Source organism: Syngnathus scovelli, chromosome 9 (genome assembly GCF_024217435.2).
Source record: "Syngnathus scovelli strain Florida chromosome 9, RoL_Ssco_1.2, whole genome shotgun sequence".
Classification (NCBI taxonomy): domain Eukaryota; kingdom Metazoa; phylum Chordata; class Actinopteri; order Syngnathiformes; family Syngnathidae; genus Syngnathus; species Syngnathus scovelli.
The window spans coordinates 16,190,161-16,205,216 of NC_090855.1; the positions used below are offsets into that span (position 1 = coordinate 16,190,161).

The 15,056-nt window shown below is 44.5% G+C and overlaps 2 protein-coding genes across 5 annotated transcripts in view; one reads left to right on the forward strand and one right to left on the reverse strand.

Moving 5' to 3' along the window:
• atp2c1 (ATPase secretory pathway Ca2+ transporting 1) overlaps positions 1–6,686 on the reverse strand; it is a 23,888-nt gene extending 17,202 nt beyond the window's left edge. For all 3 annotated transcript variants that reach the window (XM_049729749.2, XM_049729748.2, XM_049729746.2), the window contains exon 1: positions 6,510–6,686. In XM_049729749.2, coding sequence (XP_049585706.1) covers positions 6,510–6,533 — 24 coding nt within the window. In that variant the 5' untranslated portion in view covers positions 6,534–6,686. The remainder of the gene's footprint in view (positions 1–6,509) is intronic.
• Positions 6,687–6,704: 18 nt separating this feature from the next.
• aldh5a1 (aldehyde dehydrogenase 5 family, member A1 (succinate-semialdehyde dehydrogenase)) lies at positions 6,705–12,819 on the forward strand. Of its 2 annotated transcripts, none has more exons than XM_049729774.2 (11): positions 6,705–6,863; positions 7,315–7,699; positions 8,373–8,456; positions 8,769–8,939; positions 9,011–9,127; positions 9,889–10,032; positions 10,113–10,256; positions 10,449–10,607; positions 10,699–10,862; positions 10,960–11,018; positions 11,511–12,819. In XM_049729774.2, exons 2-11 carry the CDS (start codon positions 7,406–7,408, stop codon positions 11,726–11,728), a joined length of 1,554 nt encoding a protein of 517 aa, XP_049585731.1. In that variant the 5' UTR covers positions 6,705–6,863; positions 7,315–7,405; the 3' UTR covers positions 11,729–12,819. The 2 variants fall into 2 exon arrangements, with proteins under 2 accessions (XP_049585731.1, XP_049585732.1); XM_049729775.2 differs by having other exon boundaries at positions 9,901–10,032.
• The last annotated feature ends 2,237 nt before the right edge of the window (positions 12,820–15,056 follow it).

The window sequence follows — 15,056 nt, forward strand, 5'->3', positions numbered from 1 at the left end:
TCATGCGACATACTCCAGTGCGACTTATACTCCGGAAAATACGGTAATTAAATCCATCAAATATGATCATATTTTGAAATATTAAACTCTAAACCAGATGTAAGTTGTATAAATAACGTACAGAAGTTGTATTGCTTCGTTTTAATCACCCATTGATCCGTGTAAAGTGTGGTTATTTTTTTAAACCAGATTTAGACGCATAATTGGTTATTCCATAGACCTAATATAGACGACAAAATTAAATCCATCAAATATGACATATTGAACCCTAAACCAGCAGTAATTTGTACCAACAACTCTAAACCAGCTGTAAGTTGTATAAATACAAGTCGTATTGCTTCGTTCTAAACAACCATTGATCCGTGTAAACTGTGGTTATTTTGTAACCAGATTTAGACGCATCTATAATTGGTTATTCCATAGACCAAATATGAACGACAAAATTAAATCCATCAAATGTGAAATATTAACCTCTAAACCAGCTGTAAGTTGTACAAATAATGTACAGAAGTTGTATTACTTCGTTTTAAATCATAAACAAAACGCATGGATGGAGATCAATTTTACAGTAAAAACTCAGTAACATCACACGAGGAGGCAGCAACGTGCATAAATTGTGTGCCACCGTAAAACAAAAGAAAACACGAAAAAGTGTGCGGAGCAAGAAAAGTTTTCCTGCGTGTTTGTTGGAGTTTAAGTTGACGACTGTTACTTCTTATAGACAAAATCCCTCCTGAAAGACACCAACGAAGGCTGCTAAGAGGTGAGTCCTCGAGGTTTCTCAGTAAGCACTGTTGTTTTGTCCTGCAAAGTGCAAAGTTTGCCCATTTCATTATCAATTGATTGCAAGATTAGACTTAAGTTGTAGCTTGCCTGCTAGCTTGTACTTGTTTTCCCATAATTCGCTATATGACTAGTTGTTTTAGTTTTAATAATTTGGAAGAGATGAGCTCCTGACACAAATGTTAAAGGTCGCTAAAGTGAATTTGCTTAAAATTCAAAAAAACTTTGTTAAATGTTGATGCATAATGTATGTAGTGGTTTTCTTTAAGTAAATAAAATCTCAAGTGAATAAAATCTTTAAAATTAAAACACGCTCCAGCGCTGAGTGGCCAGGGGGCTATCAAAAGCCCACAAGAGGGTGATGTCTATTTTGTTTCCCCCTTGTGTTTTGCTGAGCAGGTTGTTTTGTTTATTTTATATGTCCTACAGAAAAAGTATGTACATAATTCACATTGCAACTTAGTAGTTTTGTTCTCTATTAAAACAGCCCCCATTTTTTAATATTGTATGCATTTTTTTTTAATTTTTAAACGTGATATGATTAAAAACATTGCACGTTCATGTTTGTGATGGGTGGATAATGTTTGAAAAATGTGTTTATTTAGATTCAATTGTCATTTTGGTTCATTTTAAACATCAAAAGATCTATTTATATCCATAGCTAACAGAGGTAAGGATCACATATCAAATGCATTACCTCGACAGCCCAGAACTACACAAAGGTTAAAGGTATTAAAGAGAATCTTATTTCATGTTGAATAGACGTCTAGACCAGGGGTGGGCAAACTTTTTGACTTGCGGGCCGAATTGGGTTCTAAATTTTGACCGGGGGGCCGAACCAGGAGCAGATGGATGTAGTGTTTGTGTGAAGTAATATAAATGACATGTAAAGGTCATTGCATAAAAGGTTTTTACTTTTAGTAGATACTTAAGCATGGATATTAAAAAGAACTTTTTGAAAACAAATGCATTTATTAACAGCATTAAAAAATATTTCACCAAAAAACTACTATCAGTGATTCTTATTAAATATGACACTGTTATGATGAATAAGATTTTCCATCACTTCAGCGCCTGCAGGTCAGACTTATGAAATATGTTTATCTAATGAGGCGAAATCGCATCCAACGCCAAACATTCTGACCAAATACATCATCTTGAAGAATCAGTGAAAGAATACATCTAAATAAAGTAATAAAGAAATCAATAGTATTGTTGGTTTTGCTTTTTTGCTAGTGCATCATAGTCTGGAGTAAAATTTGTTGTAGTAATTCTTAGGATAGAGCCGAGGTGTCGGTCAGTTAACCTAGATCTGTGACGGGCTTTGTTGACGTTCATGTGGCTGAACGTCTTCTCACACACGTAGGTCGAGCCAAATTGTCCACTCTTTTTTAACATTCGGCACTCAGTGTCCACCTTTTTCTTCGGGCTACTCATTTTAATGGAAGGATTCCAGGGGAAAGTTTGTGGGTGGCATTAGCATAAAACTGTATCTGAAAGTTTAGCGCGCGAATTACGAGAATACTGACGTCACAGCCTACGCTCGAAATTCGGCACTGATAGATGAAATAGAGCGCGGAGTGCGCTGCGTCCGTACTCCTGAGTACGCACACACACTTGTGAGTGTGCACCGTGCTTTCTGACACGGCTCCCGGGAGTAAATTCGCGGGCGGGCGCTTCCCCATCTACTGGTGAAACATAGTAATTGCAGGGAAAATGACCCCCCAAAAAATTAATAATACAATTTATTCATGTTTGGCGGGCCGGATTAAACGGCCCCGTGGGCCGGATGTGGCCCGCGGGCCGTAGTTTGCCCATGTCTGGTCTAGACGTTCAAATGATCACTAATAGCTATTAGCGCTAATAGTGGTCACTGGAATGTCTATGCAATGGACGTCTAAGAAACTTTCATATATACGTATATAGATATATAGATATATATAGACGAGTTACAGTTGTGTTTTACACGTCTAAGCATAGCCGTCGCTTCGATGGCTGCGCTTAGACGTCTAAGAAAGTTAAAGTTAAAGTCCCAATGATCGTCACACACACATCTGGGTGTGGTGAAATTTGTCCTCTGCATTTAACCCATCCCCGTGTGATTTTGATCCATCCCCTGGGGGAGAGGGGAGCAGTGAGCAGCAGCGGTGCCGTGCTCGGGAATCATTTGGTGATCTAACCCCCCCAATTCCAACCCTTAATGCTGAGTGCCAAGCAGGGAGGCAATGGGTCCCATTTTTATAGTCTTTGGTATGACCCGGCCGGGGTTTGAACCCACGAACTTCCAGTGTCAGGGCGGACACTCTACGACTAGGCCACGGAGCTGAAACTTTCATATATAGACGTGTTTGAGACAGATTTTAGCCGAAACGTCTAGGCACCATATAGCGGTCTAATAGACGGATTTTAGACCGGAAAATGCTCAGTGGGCAAACGCGGGCTTTGACGGCGGCTAACTTATGGAGAGACGCGCACCTATAATGTTCTTCTTGGATTTGGGTTGGAATTTTGTTTTCAGTTGAATTCAAGTAGAAAAGGGCAATTAGCGAAAAATGAAAACCACTTGGTCTTCCATTATCCACATGTGTTTTTTGTGTCTTCCATGAAAAGATTTGACTTTTATCCAAAAACTCGATTGTTCAGGAACTACTCGATTGCCTCAGCCCTAACGGTGAGACGCGTGACATAACTTCAGCTTTATTTTTTGTCAAGAGTTCAATTCGCTCGGTTGGAGAATGCAATCACTGTTGGAACGTATCACTAGGCCTCTCGTTCAGAACGTAACAGTCTTAGTCAATAAAGATAATTCGGACTCCAAAGGCAATCGTGCGATCAATCAACCAAGCAACTAGATCAGGGGTGTCAAACGTACGGCCCGCGGGCCGAAACCGGCCCGCCAGTGGGTTCAGTCTGGCCCGCGGGATAAATCTGCATTATTAAAGACGAATAAACTTAATTTTCTTTCAAATGTGCAGTTCCTATATTGTCCGCTAGGGGCGCTGTGTTTTAGTCAATTCTATCGCTTTACCTGCCTTTTCTGTTGATCCTGGCACCCTCTTCAGTGAAATGTCTTTGTCAAAAAAGAGGAAAGTGGACACAGAGTGTCGGATTTTTCAAGAAAAATGGACCTCTTCCTATAGGTTCACGGAGGTGAATGGGAAACCCGTGTGCCTGGTGTGCATGCAGCAAGTTTCGGTGCTTAGGGAATACAATATTCGGCGCCACTATGAAACTCAGCATGGAGAAAAATACAACAGCTTGCAGGGAGAACTGAGAAAACAGAAGGTAAATGAAATGCTGGTGGGTCTGAGGAAACAGCAATCTGTTTTCACCCGGAGCCGAGAGGTCAGTGATGCTGCGGAGAAAGCCAGCTACGTAATTGCTAGCCAAATAGCATTAGCGTCAAAGCCGTACTGTGACGGGGAGTTCGTCAAAAACTGTATGCTGAAGGCTGCCAAAATTGTGTGTCCTGAGAAGCGACAAGCTTTTGCCAATATTAGGCAGACAGGATTTCGGAACTATCGGCAGACTTGGACAGCCAACTGAAACGCAAAGGGGAGTCATTCCTGGCATTTTCCATTGCAAATGATGAGAGTACTGATATTACGGATGTCGCTCAACTGGCCATATTAATTCGTGGAGTTGACGAGACTTTGACTGTCACAGAAGAGTTTCTCGAGTTGGTGCCTATGACCGACACCACAACAGCTGATGACATTTTCCGCTCCATTGTTGGAGCGCTGGACAGAGTCGGGGCGGACTGGTCCCGCGCCGTAAGCCTGGCTACTGATGGCGCGCCGTCAATGATCGGGAAAAAGGCAGGTGTTGTGACAAAGTTCAGAGAGAAAGTACAAGCCGCAAATGAAAGAGGTGATTTTTTTGACATTTCATTGCATTTTGCATCATCAGGCATTATGTTGCAAGTCGCTAAAAATGGATCACGTCATGGAGGTGGTTGTCCGAACTGTTAATTTCATCCGAGCAAGAGGTCTCAATCATTGTCAGTTTGACAGCTTTCTCAGTGACTGTAACATTACCCATGGTCTGCCATACCACACTGAAGTAAGATGGTTAAGCAGAGGTGCTGTGCTGAAGCGCTTCTTTGATCTACGTACGTGGGGAAATCGGACAATTCATGGCGAAAAAAAGAAAACCTGTTAAGGAATTACAGTGCCCACTTTGGCTGCAGGACCTTGCATTTATGGTTGATATTACAGAGCACTTGAATAATCTAAACAAAATGTTGCAAGGACGCAAAGAAATTGTAACACAGTATTATGGCAGTATACGTGCATTCAAGTTAAAGCTCGCGTTATGGGAGACGCAGATGGCAAGCGGTGACCCTGCTCATTTTCCCTGTCTCAGAGATGTGTGAGCTGCAAGCGTTAATCCTGAAGTGACAAAGTACAAAGACAAGATTTCAGGGTTGCTGAGGGAGTTTGAGAAGCGATTCCAGGTCTTTAGGGAACTTGAGACAGAATTTGTAGTTTTTCGCTCACCATTCACAGTCAGAGCTTCTGATGTGCCCGTTTAAATGCAACTTGAAATCATTGATTTGCGGTGTGATGTAATGTTGTCCATGTTTGGGACTACCTACCTTTGTGAGCAGGTCTTCTCAGTAATGAACATTAATAAAACAAAGCTTCGCTCAAAGCTCACGCATAAGCACTTAAATGAGATTCTGAAACTGGCTGCTTCTCAGGACATGATGCCTGATATTGATGCAGGCTAAAAGATGCCAAGTTTCAGGGGCAAATACTGAGCAAGACTAAATCCTATGGAATGCTGCTTTCAACATTGCACTATAAAAATAAACAGCTCTGAATATTTGCTGTTGTAATTGCTGGGAAAGTCAGTGCTAGTCAGTTTTCTTGTCAGTTTTCTTTGCATTATTTCTTATGCATGCCATATATGTTATGTGAGTTTTGCACTTGAATAAATGTTCAAGTGATTAAAAGTGTTGTTGAAATTGCACATACTTTTCTTAAAAACTCTTAAGTTGTTCATAATATATTTAGTAACAGGGACAATTCATTTCATATAAAGATTTTTATAATTTACGTCTTCTTTGCACTATTACAAAGAAAAAAAGTGGACTTATTGTTAGTTCTATGTAATTTTGGAATTAGTTTACTGGTCTGGCCCCCTTGAGATCCGATTAAGTTGTATGCGGCCCCCAGACCAAAATGAGTTTGACACCCCTGAACTAGATGGACAATTCTGATCATGTCTAGAGGCTAAGTCGATTGTGTCAAGTAAACACGTCATCCATCCGACAAGTGCACACACCCAGGGCGTACACGCAACCTGAACATTTCTTGATATGTTCACTCCAGACAGGAATTGCGAGCGAATTTGCAAAATGACGCCGACACGTACAAAACATGCTAAGGACCATCCGACATGGGGGCAGTTGAGCTCGTATCGGCGCCTGCCTGCAAGCTCGCCAGCCAGTCAGCCTGTCTGCCAGCCAGGTTGCCAGCCAGCCTGCCACTTTCACGTCCACGTCGTCCGGGAGCCTCTGAGCGAAGCTTCTGCTTCCCGGCCAACTAATTTCGCTAGCGTCGCCCATCTCGCGGCCGGGCTTTAAGCAGCATGCTAACAGCGGGAAGCTAACGAATCGTCCTTTCGTCTTCTTCGCGCCACGGCCGGACACGAGCGAAGCCAGCCAGCCAGCCGAGCGAGCCTGGTCTGGCTCAGAATGCCAACGCGCAAGTAGAACTCACCAGAAGCTCGCGTTTCTTCACCATCTTCCGTCAAGTCGCACCTCGGCGCTGAGCCTTCGAGCTCGGGTGGCACAAAGCTGCTCCGCCACCACCATGTCACACAAGTCCACTCACTCCTCTTCCGGGGACACTTCCAAAACATGAGCAACAACTTCCGCTACCTTTTGGATTAGTTTGTTTCCGTGGACAGTGAGCACAGCGTCAAAAAAAAAAAAAAAAAAAAACGTGAACAGATGCTTGCGGAATCTGTGGTCTTCAAAGAAAAACCCTAGCCTGGCAAGACAGAGGTAATGTTGATACTGTTGCGCAAGCTCCTCAGCCTTGCAGTTGGGAAACGTCTGCTAAATTTCCAAGGCAAGTAAAGCTGTTAAAGTGCGCCATAATTTCCAGTTGGAAACTTTAAATGCAAACAATATGGTTTTATCATCCATCCAAAATGATGACCATGCGCGTAAAATGTGTAAAGACTTTATTTGTTCTTTTACTCCCTTCACTTTAAGTAGCTCACTCCACTCTAATATGAAAAATGCGAGCGAACGAGTTGCGGCACTTGGATTGATGGACGGAGCGAAGTTACTTTTCACACGCAGATTTAAGTGCCCTGCTGAGAGGCAACTTCTACGTTTACATTTAAATTCAGTTACTGTTTGACTTGTTTTTCATCATGATATTGCCATTTTGTCATCACTTGTTCCTTCGCTATCCCTCTTTTTATTGAAGCGTCTATGCGTGTCAGCTTTGCGCATGCGCCGTTGTGAGCACAACAAGCCTAATGCGCGTGCGTGGTCACGTGTCCAATCTGCAGAAAAGGCTTTGAAAGGTGTCGATCGCTAGCTGCCCGCTGAAAACGCCCGTCCTCCTGTGACCCAGAAGCTGCGACCACCATAAGCACCTTGATGATGATTGTGATGATGATGATGAAGACGACGCAAAGCGCGCGCCTCCTCGCTACTGCCTTCGTGAAAGCACCGCGTCAACGCGCCTTTAGCTTGGACGCGAGCGCGCCGCTGGTGCGCACGCGTGGCTACGTACACGGCCGTTGGGTGAGCGCGCCTCAAGACTTCCCGGTTTGGGACCCGGCCACCGGAACCGAGATCGCGCGGGTGGCGGACTGCGGGCCGGAAGAGGCCAAGCGGGCCGTAGAAGCGGCCCACGAGGCATTCCAACAGTGGAAGGATGTCACGGCCAAGGTGAGAAGAATGGCAAAGAACACAAGGAAGGAAGCTTGAAAGGGGGACGAGAGGACCACTCGTGCAGCGGGATACTGAAAATTTCAGCTGGCTCTCCAATCAAACAGAGCAGAATGTAGCCGAGCTGTTGGTCCCTATGCACTGCATGCGTGTCCTCTAAATCCAATACAATTACTTTTAATTTCCCCGTGGTTTCAAAATCGATTTCTTCATGTTCCAATGCTACTAACATTCATACATATACAGCGGTCTCTCGCTATTTCGCGTTTCGTTTATCGCGGCTTCACTACATCGCGGATTTTTTTCCAAATTAAAAAAACATTTAAAAGTCAAAATAAAACTTCTAAATTGAGGAAACATGTCTAACCTTTAAAACCATGAAGTATTGCTCCAAATGTTCGTTTTCATTCCTTTAGAAGTCCGTTGTCGCGTGTTAGCACGATCGCGAATTAGCATCTTTCCGCTAACTCGTTAACCTGCCCAGTACTTCTTGTTGGTGACCGTACTTCGCGGATTTCACTCATCGCGGGTGGTTTTTGGAACCAATTATCTGCGATAAACGAGGGTTTACTGTATATACTCACAAGTGCACAATATAAAAACTCCACCGTGACGGCAAGGAAGATATGCATGACGTGAAACTTCGTCACTGAGTTGTGGTTGTCGGCCGCAGGAGCGCAGTATCCTCTTGAGGAAGTGGGCCAACCTGATGACGGAGCACAAAGAGCACCTGGCCACCATCATCACCTTCGAGAGTGTCAGTAGCACCGCTCCTCAGTTACAGTACCTTTGCAAATTTAGCACAAGTTAACACCATGTTAGCATGACCTGATGTTAGCGGGACGTAAGCCTGACGTGAGTGACTTCAATGTGACTTAGTTGGCTGATGTGAGCGTGCTGTCAGCATGGTGTTAGTTTAGTAAGACTGTCCGACTGACATTAGCATGACGTTAGTGTGACGTTGTCAATGTAATGTTAGGTTAGTGTGACATCAGCATGACATAAGTCTGACATTGCATGACATGAGCTTGATGTTGTCATGATGTTAGCGTGATGTGTGCGTGTGTAGGGTAAACCCATGAAAGAGGCCCTGGGTGAAATCGCCTACTCAACATCCTTCCTGGACTGGTTTTCGGAGGAAGCACGGCGGGTGTACGGTGACGTGGTACCGTCACCATTCAGGGACCGCAAGATGCTCCTCCTCAAGCAGCCGGTGGGCGTGGCCTCCATCATCACGCCGGTGAGCGACTGGCTGGTGGGAGAACTCCAGGCCGGCTGCGACGTCAACGTTGTGTCGCGTCTGTGTCGTAGTGGAACTTCCCAAGCGCCATGATCACCAGGAAGGTTGGCGCCGCGCTGGCCGCAGGATGTAGCGTCGTGGTCAAGCCGGCCGAGGACACACCCCTATCGGCGCTTGCTCTGGCAGAGGTTACAAACCCACTTGGGGCTACTCTTCCAGCCATAATGAGAATCAGGAGCTGGCCTTAAGGTCAGGCCGGTATCTGGCAACGGTGTCTGCATGGGTGATCTTGATTCAACCTCAATAGCTTACGGGTTCGTGGGCAAATCTGGCTTCCGTTGGCGCTTATTCCGTCAGCGTTTTACAGTTCCTGTCAGTCTGCCAGCAAAAATGGGAGTCGCTCAGACCTTCCGTCGGCGCTGATGGTTGACGACGAGTGTGAATGAGCTCAAGCTCGTCTGCTTTTCATTTTTAGTGTCTGGTCAGTTATCCACTGCTAAACTGGGATTTTTGACTCGTAGTCCTTGCGGTTTTGTGATCCAATCCTGACTGCAGGGATGAGAATTTCCCGCGGATCCGCGGTTTTCCTTTTTTTTTTCCGTCGAAAGTATTTTCGTGAATTGTGTAAATCCGTCGAAAGTATTTTCATGAATTGTGTAAATCCATTGATAAAATATTTTTTTTATATATGGGGGGGAGCGGCCGGCTAGCTGGCCGGACAACGTTATACTCGGCGACACTCACAGGCATTCCGCCGCCCGCCGTGACACCGTGTATAACCCCCCCCCCCCCCCCCCCCCGCTACTTTTCCGTGCTTTTTCACATTTGCCATCCCTGTCACTGAGAACTGGCTCAGTTAGTTTCGCTCCAGTTGAGTCTAGTCTTTAGGTGTGGTGTAGCATTTGTGTTGGGCGTATCTTTTGGCCTCACGTCGTTTGCGTCTCATCAGCTGTCGTCTCAGGCGGGCCTCCCGGCGGGCGTGTTCAACGTGGTCCCATGCTCCAGGGAGCAGACGCCGTCGGTGGGGCGCGTCTTGTGTAGCAACCCACTGGTGCGCAAGATCTCCTTCACAGGTTCCACCGCCACCGGCAAGGCAAGAGCATAACAGACCTGGGGCGACGTGCCTCTCCCTGTTCTCCTTGTGCAGGCTAACGCTAATGCTAACGATGTCAGGTCTTGCTGAAAATGGCCGCAGAAACCGTCAAGAGGGTCTCCATGGAGCTGGGGGGTCACGCCCCTTTCATTGTCTTTGACAGCGCCGATGTGGACGAGGCGGTGCAAGGAGCCATGGCTTCCAAGTTCAGAAACTCGGGGCAGGTGAGCACAACAGAGTCAAAAGAAAGAACTCCAATGTCGCTCCCTAATGGAACGCACAAAATGAGTCTCAAAGGGCTTGCCATTAGGTGCCAGCAGTATGCAACGGTGCAGTTGCTGAGTTGCAGCATTTGGTGAGGTGAAGCACTTCAAGGCTGGGAAGGGCAAAAAACAGGCTTGTTTTTTTGCGTGCAGACGTGCGTGTGTTCCAACCGTTTCCTGGTGCAGAGCTCCGTCTACGACAGCTTTCTGGAAAAGCTTGGAGCCGCCATGGACTGCCAGCTCAAGATCGGACACGGCAGCGAGCCGGGCACCACGCAGGGCCCGCTCATCAACCACAGGGCAGCGGACAAGGTCAGAGTCACCTTAGCTCTTTCGTGGGGCCTGCCGAGCAGACCATTGCCTCGTCTCAGCGTCTTGTTTTTTTTCTTCCGATGCCCGGCAGGTTCTCCATCAGACCGAGGATGCCCTCTCTCGGGGGGCCCGCCTCCTGCGGGGCGGCCACCGTCTTCACGGCTCTTTTGTGGCACCCACGCTGCTGGCGGACGTCAGGGCCGACATGTTGTGCATGCGAGAGGAAACCTTTGGGCCTCTGGTGCCCGTAGTCAGGTGAGCCACAACATCCCGGCCGGCGACTTCCTCCTCCCATTGGGACGGGCCCAAAACAGGAATGACGACTTGGGAATGGTGTCGTCTTCCTGCGCAGGTTTGACACGGAGCAGGAAGCGCTCGCCATCGCCAATTCGTCCCGAGTGGGCCTGGCAGGTGAGCCCCCAGACTAGATCCAGACAGCTACTGGATTTGCTTACATCTCATCCGCTGGCGGAGGCGCATTCCACTTTTCACATCAACAGTATTCTTTAGTTTTTCTACTTGAGTACAGCACTCACCACTAGTTTCAATCTGTCCAGTCTTCTTGTGCTTATGTTATTTTTATCTTGAGATGCACCCACTCATTAGTTTTAACCCAATTCCCTTCTAATCCACCTCCAGTTGAGGTCTAGTCTAGCTCACTCTTAGTCCAGTCTTGACTGGCTTTGACTTGGCTGTAGTCCATTCCTTACATTTGGTTATTTCTATTCTAGGTCTTTTCAAGTCCAGTCTAGCTCTTTTCAAGGTCTTTGACAGTACTACTTGGATCTTTATTTTGTTTCATTCCAGTTTTTTTTCACTGACTTTGGTGCAGTAGTAGACCAACTCCAGACCATTTTTAATTCAATGTAGTCCAGTGCATCATAATTTTGTGTGTGCCGATAGGTTACTTCTACTCGTCGGACATGTCTCAGATCTGGAGAGTGGCAGAAGCTTTGGAGGTGGGTCTGGTGGGGGTCAACGAGGGTCTGCTGTCCACCCCCGAGGCCACCTTTGGGGGGGTCAAGGAGTCCGGTCTTGGCCGCGAGGGCTCCAAGTACGGCGTGGACGAGTACCTTGATGTCAAATACGTCTGCTTGGGTGGACTGTCGCCAACTGGCTAACGGGATAACCAAACGAGAACCCCGTCAACGTGCCATAAATGACGAGAGCTCGCTAACGCTAATTATTAGTTCTTACTTTGGCTTGCCATTTTTGTAGTGTGCTAGTTAGCTTAGCACAATTGCAATTGGCCAGTGACAGTCAACTTGTATTCATTCATGGAAGAATCCAACATTGCTAAGCGGTGACTGGATGATGTGAAGCTTCTGCCAGCCAACCAGGAGAGATTTTTTCTTTACTGTCACTCAGTGAAATGAATTTCACATTTTGAAAAAAAGCACGATATAAGATGAGAACAATTGAAAAGATTGACATGTCCTCTAGATATTTGTAATGGTTATACTAATTAGTTTATAATAATTGTCTATATTGACATGTCATGGACCACATCTTCATTAATGTTAGCATGATGATCAGCACACACAGGATGATGTCATCCTTTCTGATTGCTAATCCTAAATGTCAAATAGTTTGTTGTAGTCATTTGGAAATATTTTTTTTATTTATAAATATTACAAGATTAATAAAAAGTCATCAGCACATCATTACCTCAAAGTCAAGCATACGGCAAATCTAAAAAATCAACTATCGATGTATGTTTAATGTGCTGATCATTAATCGCATGAACACCTGTGTCCTGTTGTTAATTTAATAATTGCTAATGTACTTTACATCAAATCCAGTGTAACCAGAATACTGAGACGATCTTACTTGTCATATGTTTGTGTTGTACCTTATTGTGTTTATTGTTATTGTCTATTATACATCTGTATGTTTGTCCATAATTTAAGGATATCTGGCCAATATCTGATACTTATGGGAAACCAGGCCCCCTATTAAAAGCTTTAAATAGCTTGCTTAGGGTGACCTTTCACGCATCCGACTGTGTGATACTGTTTGTTGTATCATCAAAGTCAAAGTCAGCTTTATTGTCAATTTCTCCACATGCCAAAGACACACAAAGAAACCGAAATTTCGTTCCCCCCTATCCCACGGTGACAAGACATGGCTCACAACAGACGAACAAGTAAACAAGTATAACATCATGTTGTATGTCTTGGATATTGCGTGAATAAACTAAACTCAACAGGAAGTATGCCCTTTGTTGGGGACATGCCCTCTGCTGTGGACTGCGCCCATCTGACTCATTTCGATGTGGATGGACGTCGTCTTTTGACCCTAACTTTTGAACGTAATGGCTTAGAGTCCGTCTGTCCGTCCGTCTATCATTGAACATTTATTCTTTAACAATATCATGACAATAGCCTAACATTAGCTTACATGTAACATCATGTTACCCACATGCTTGTAAAACTAAAAAGGTACCTTTGTGTTTTTTTGTTTTGATGTGCTCCTCAATGTTCGAAGCGCCACGACCTCCATAGCTTATCACATTTTGACAAAGAATGCACAAAACCTTCCCCGGGACATCTAATTTATGGATATGTTCCGTCAGGCAGGCGGTTACGGACTGTGTTCCGAGTTGTAAGATGACGCCACTCTCGAGCCATGCCCATCTGAAGCAGTTCCTGATCGACTTGTCTATTTCCCTGTAAAGGAAAATGTGCTTTCGGCAGTTTGCAAACATATTTTTAAGGTTGTGTTAAACTTATAATCATATTAATATAATATCTAGTATTGGAGTGCTCGTGTGGATTGGTGGTTGGCGAAGAATGTGCAGGCAAACTGCATGAACTTGTTTTCGTTGAAGTGTTGTGTATAGGCCCAGACAGGGAGTACCGGACGAGAACATCTCAAGGTCGTTGAGGAACGAGAACAACAGTACGTCTATGTTGCCCAGCTTCGCGGGGAAATCCAACCACCTGACCTCAGCGATAACGCCGACACGGGGAGGAGATGGCCATCGACCAATCATCTCACAATATTTTGCATGCTTTAATATTCATATTGTGTTTCTTTAAAACTGGGCAACCCGGAAGAATGTGTCGTCTTTTGGTGGTCACAAAAACGCACGAGTTTTAGTGTGAGGGACCCGGGACCCAGGCCTGTATTAGTGCGCTTTGTCAGGAATAAACAATTGGTAAATTTGGTCTGATTGATCTACTGGTCTTCTCTTTGACAGAATGTTAGGTTCAAAATCAGCAAAAGGATCAGCAGACAAAACCAGTGAGGCAGAATATTGAGTCTTTTCTCGCGAGGAGTGCATTCAGACTTACAGCAATCCGACTACACTAAAAATCTGTTTTACACTCCTCGCTCTTTTTATTTGGAATGCCCTACCCACAGTGTGAGACGATTAGCCCTTAAGGGGGGGGGAAGAGATTGCGGCTTCGTCTCGTAAGAAAAGAAACAAAAAGTAACGCACAAAGTGTTGCGTGCAGATATGGCTATATCAGCAAAACAGTTTAAGCGATATTCCAAGAGATAAAAAGAGAAAGTGACGTTCTTTAAGGAAGATCAGAAGGTTCATGACGCATTGTTTGACGTGTTGTTTTCACGATCTGTTCTGGTGGACGCTGAGCTGTCAGCAGCATCTTGTTTGACACAACCGTCATCTCGCCCCTGACCCAGCCGTAATCCTTCTGTTCTGTTGTACAAGATAAGAATAAGCAAGGCAAAGAAGCAAGCATAATGAACAGTAATATTGTGAATAAGTACTCATTAGAGAACGCATGATAACATATATATACAATTTTTCTAACAATTCCCCCCTGTTTATCATAAGTTCTCGGGGACTAACTTATCACCCATATGGCCACTTCAAAAGATTTTCAGCCAAGGGATCACATTTCGCAAGAACTAACTTACACTTGGGAGGAAATTGAGTCTTACCGTAATTTCCGGACTATAAGTCGCGGTTTTTTTCATAGTTTGGATGGGGGGGCGACTTATACTCAAGAGCGACTTATATATGTTTTTTTTTCACAAATTTTTACTTGATCATTAAGACATCACTTACAAGTATAGTTGACCACTTCCCATGTTATTTTTAGTATAGTTGATCACTTCACATGCTTTTATTTCTTTATCTTGAACATATTCAAAACATAAAAAATAGAGAAAACATCAAATAAAGCAATTAACACTTTAAAGCACCATATCCAAGTCCACTGTCTGCTGTATGTACACTTGCTCCATTTTTGCTCCTCTTATATTTATTATTATTATTTATTATTATTTGTTTATTTATCATTTATTCAATACTCTTATTTATTCATTGTTAGTGCCTTCTTGGTTTTTTTTGTGTTGCTTGTATGCATATGTGTACTATCTCACCGAGGGATAGAGGAAATGTAATTTCAATCTCTTTGTGTGTCTTAGTATATAAAAAAAGTATATCGACGATAAAGCAGACTTTGACTTTGATAA

Excerpts from the sequence above, each read along its gene's own strand:
- aldh5a1 (XM_049729774.2), top strand. The coding sequence starts at position 7,406 with ATGATGATTGTGATGATGATGATGAAGACGACGCAAAGCGCGCGCCTC. Across the intron at positions 8,457-8,768 it reads CCATCATCACCTTCGAGAGT|GGTAAACCCATGAAAGAGGC; the intron begins GTCAGTAGCACC and ends GTGCGTGTGTAG. Across the intron at positions 10,257-10,448 it reads AGTTCAGAAACTCGGGGCAG|ACGTGCGTGTGTTCCAACCG; the intron begins GTGAGCACAACA and ends TTTTGCGTGCAG.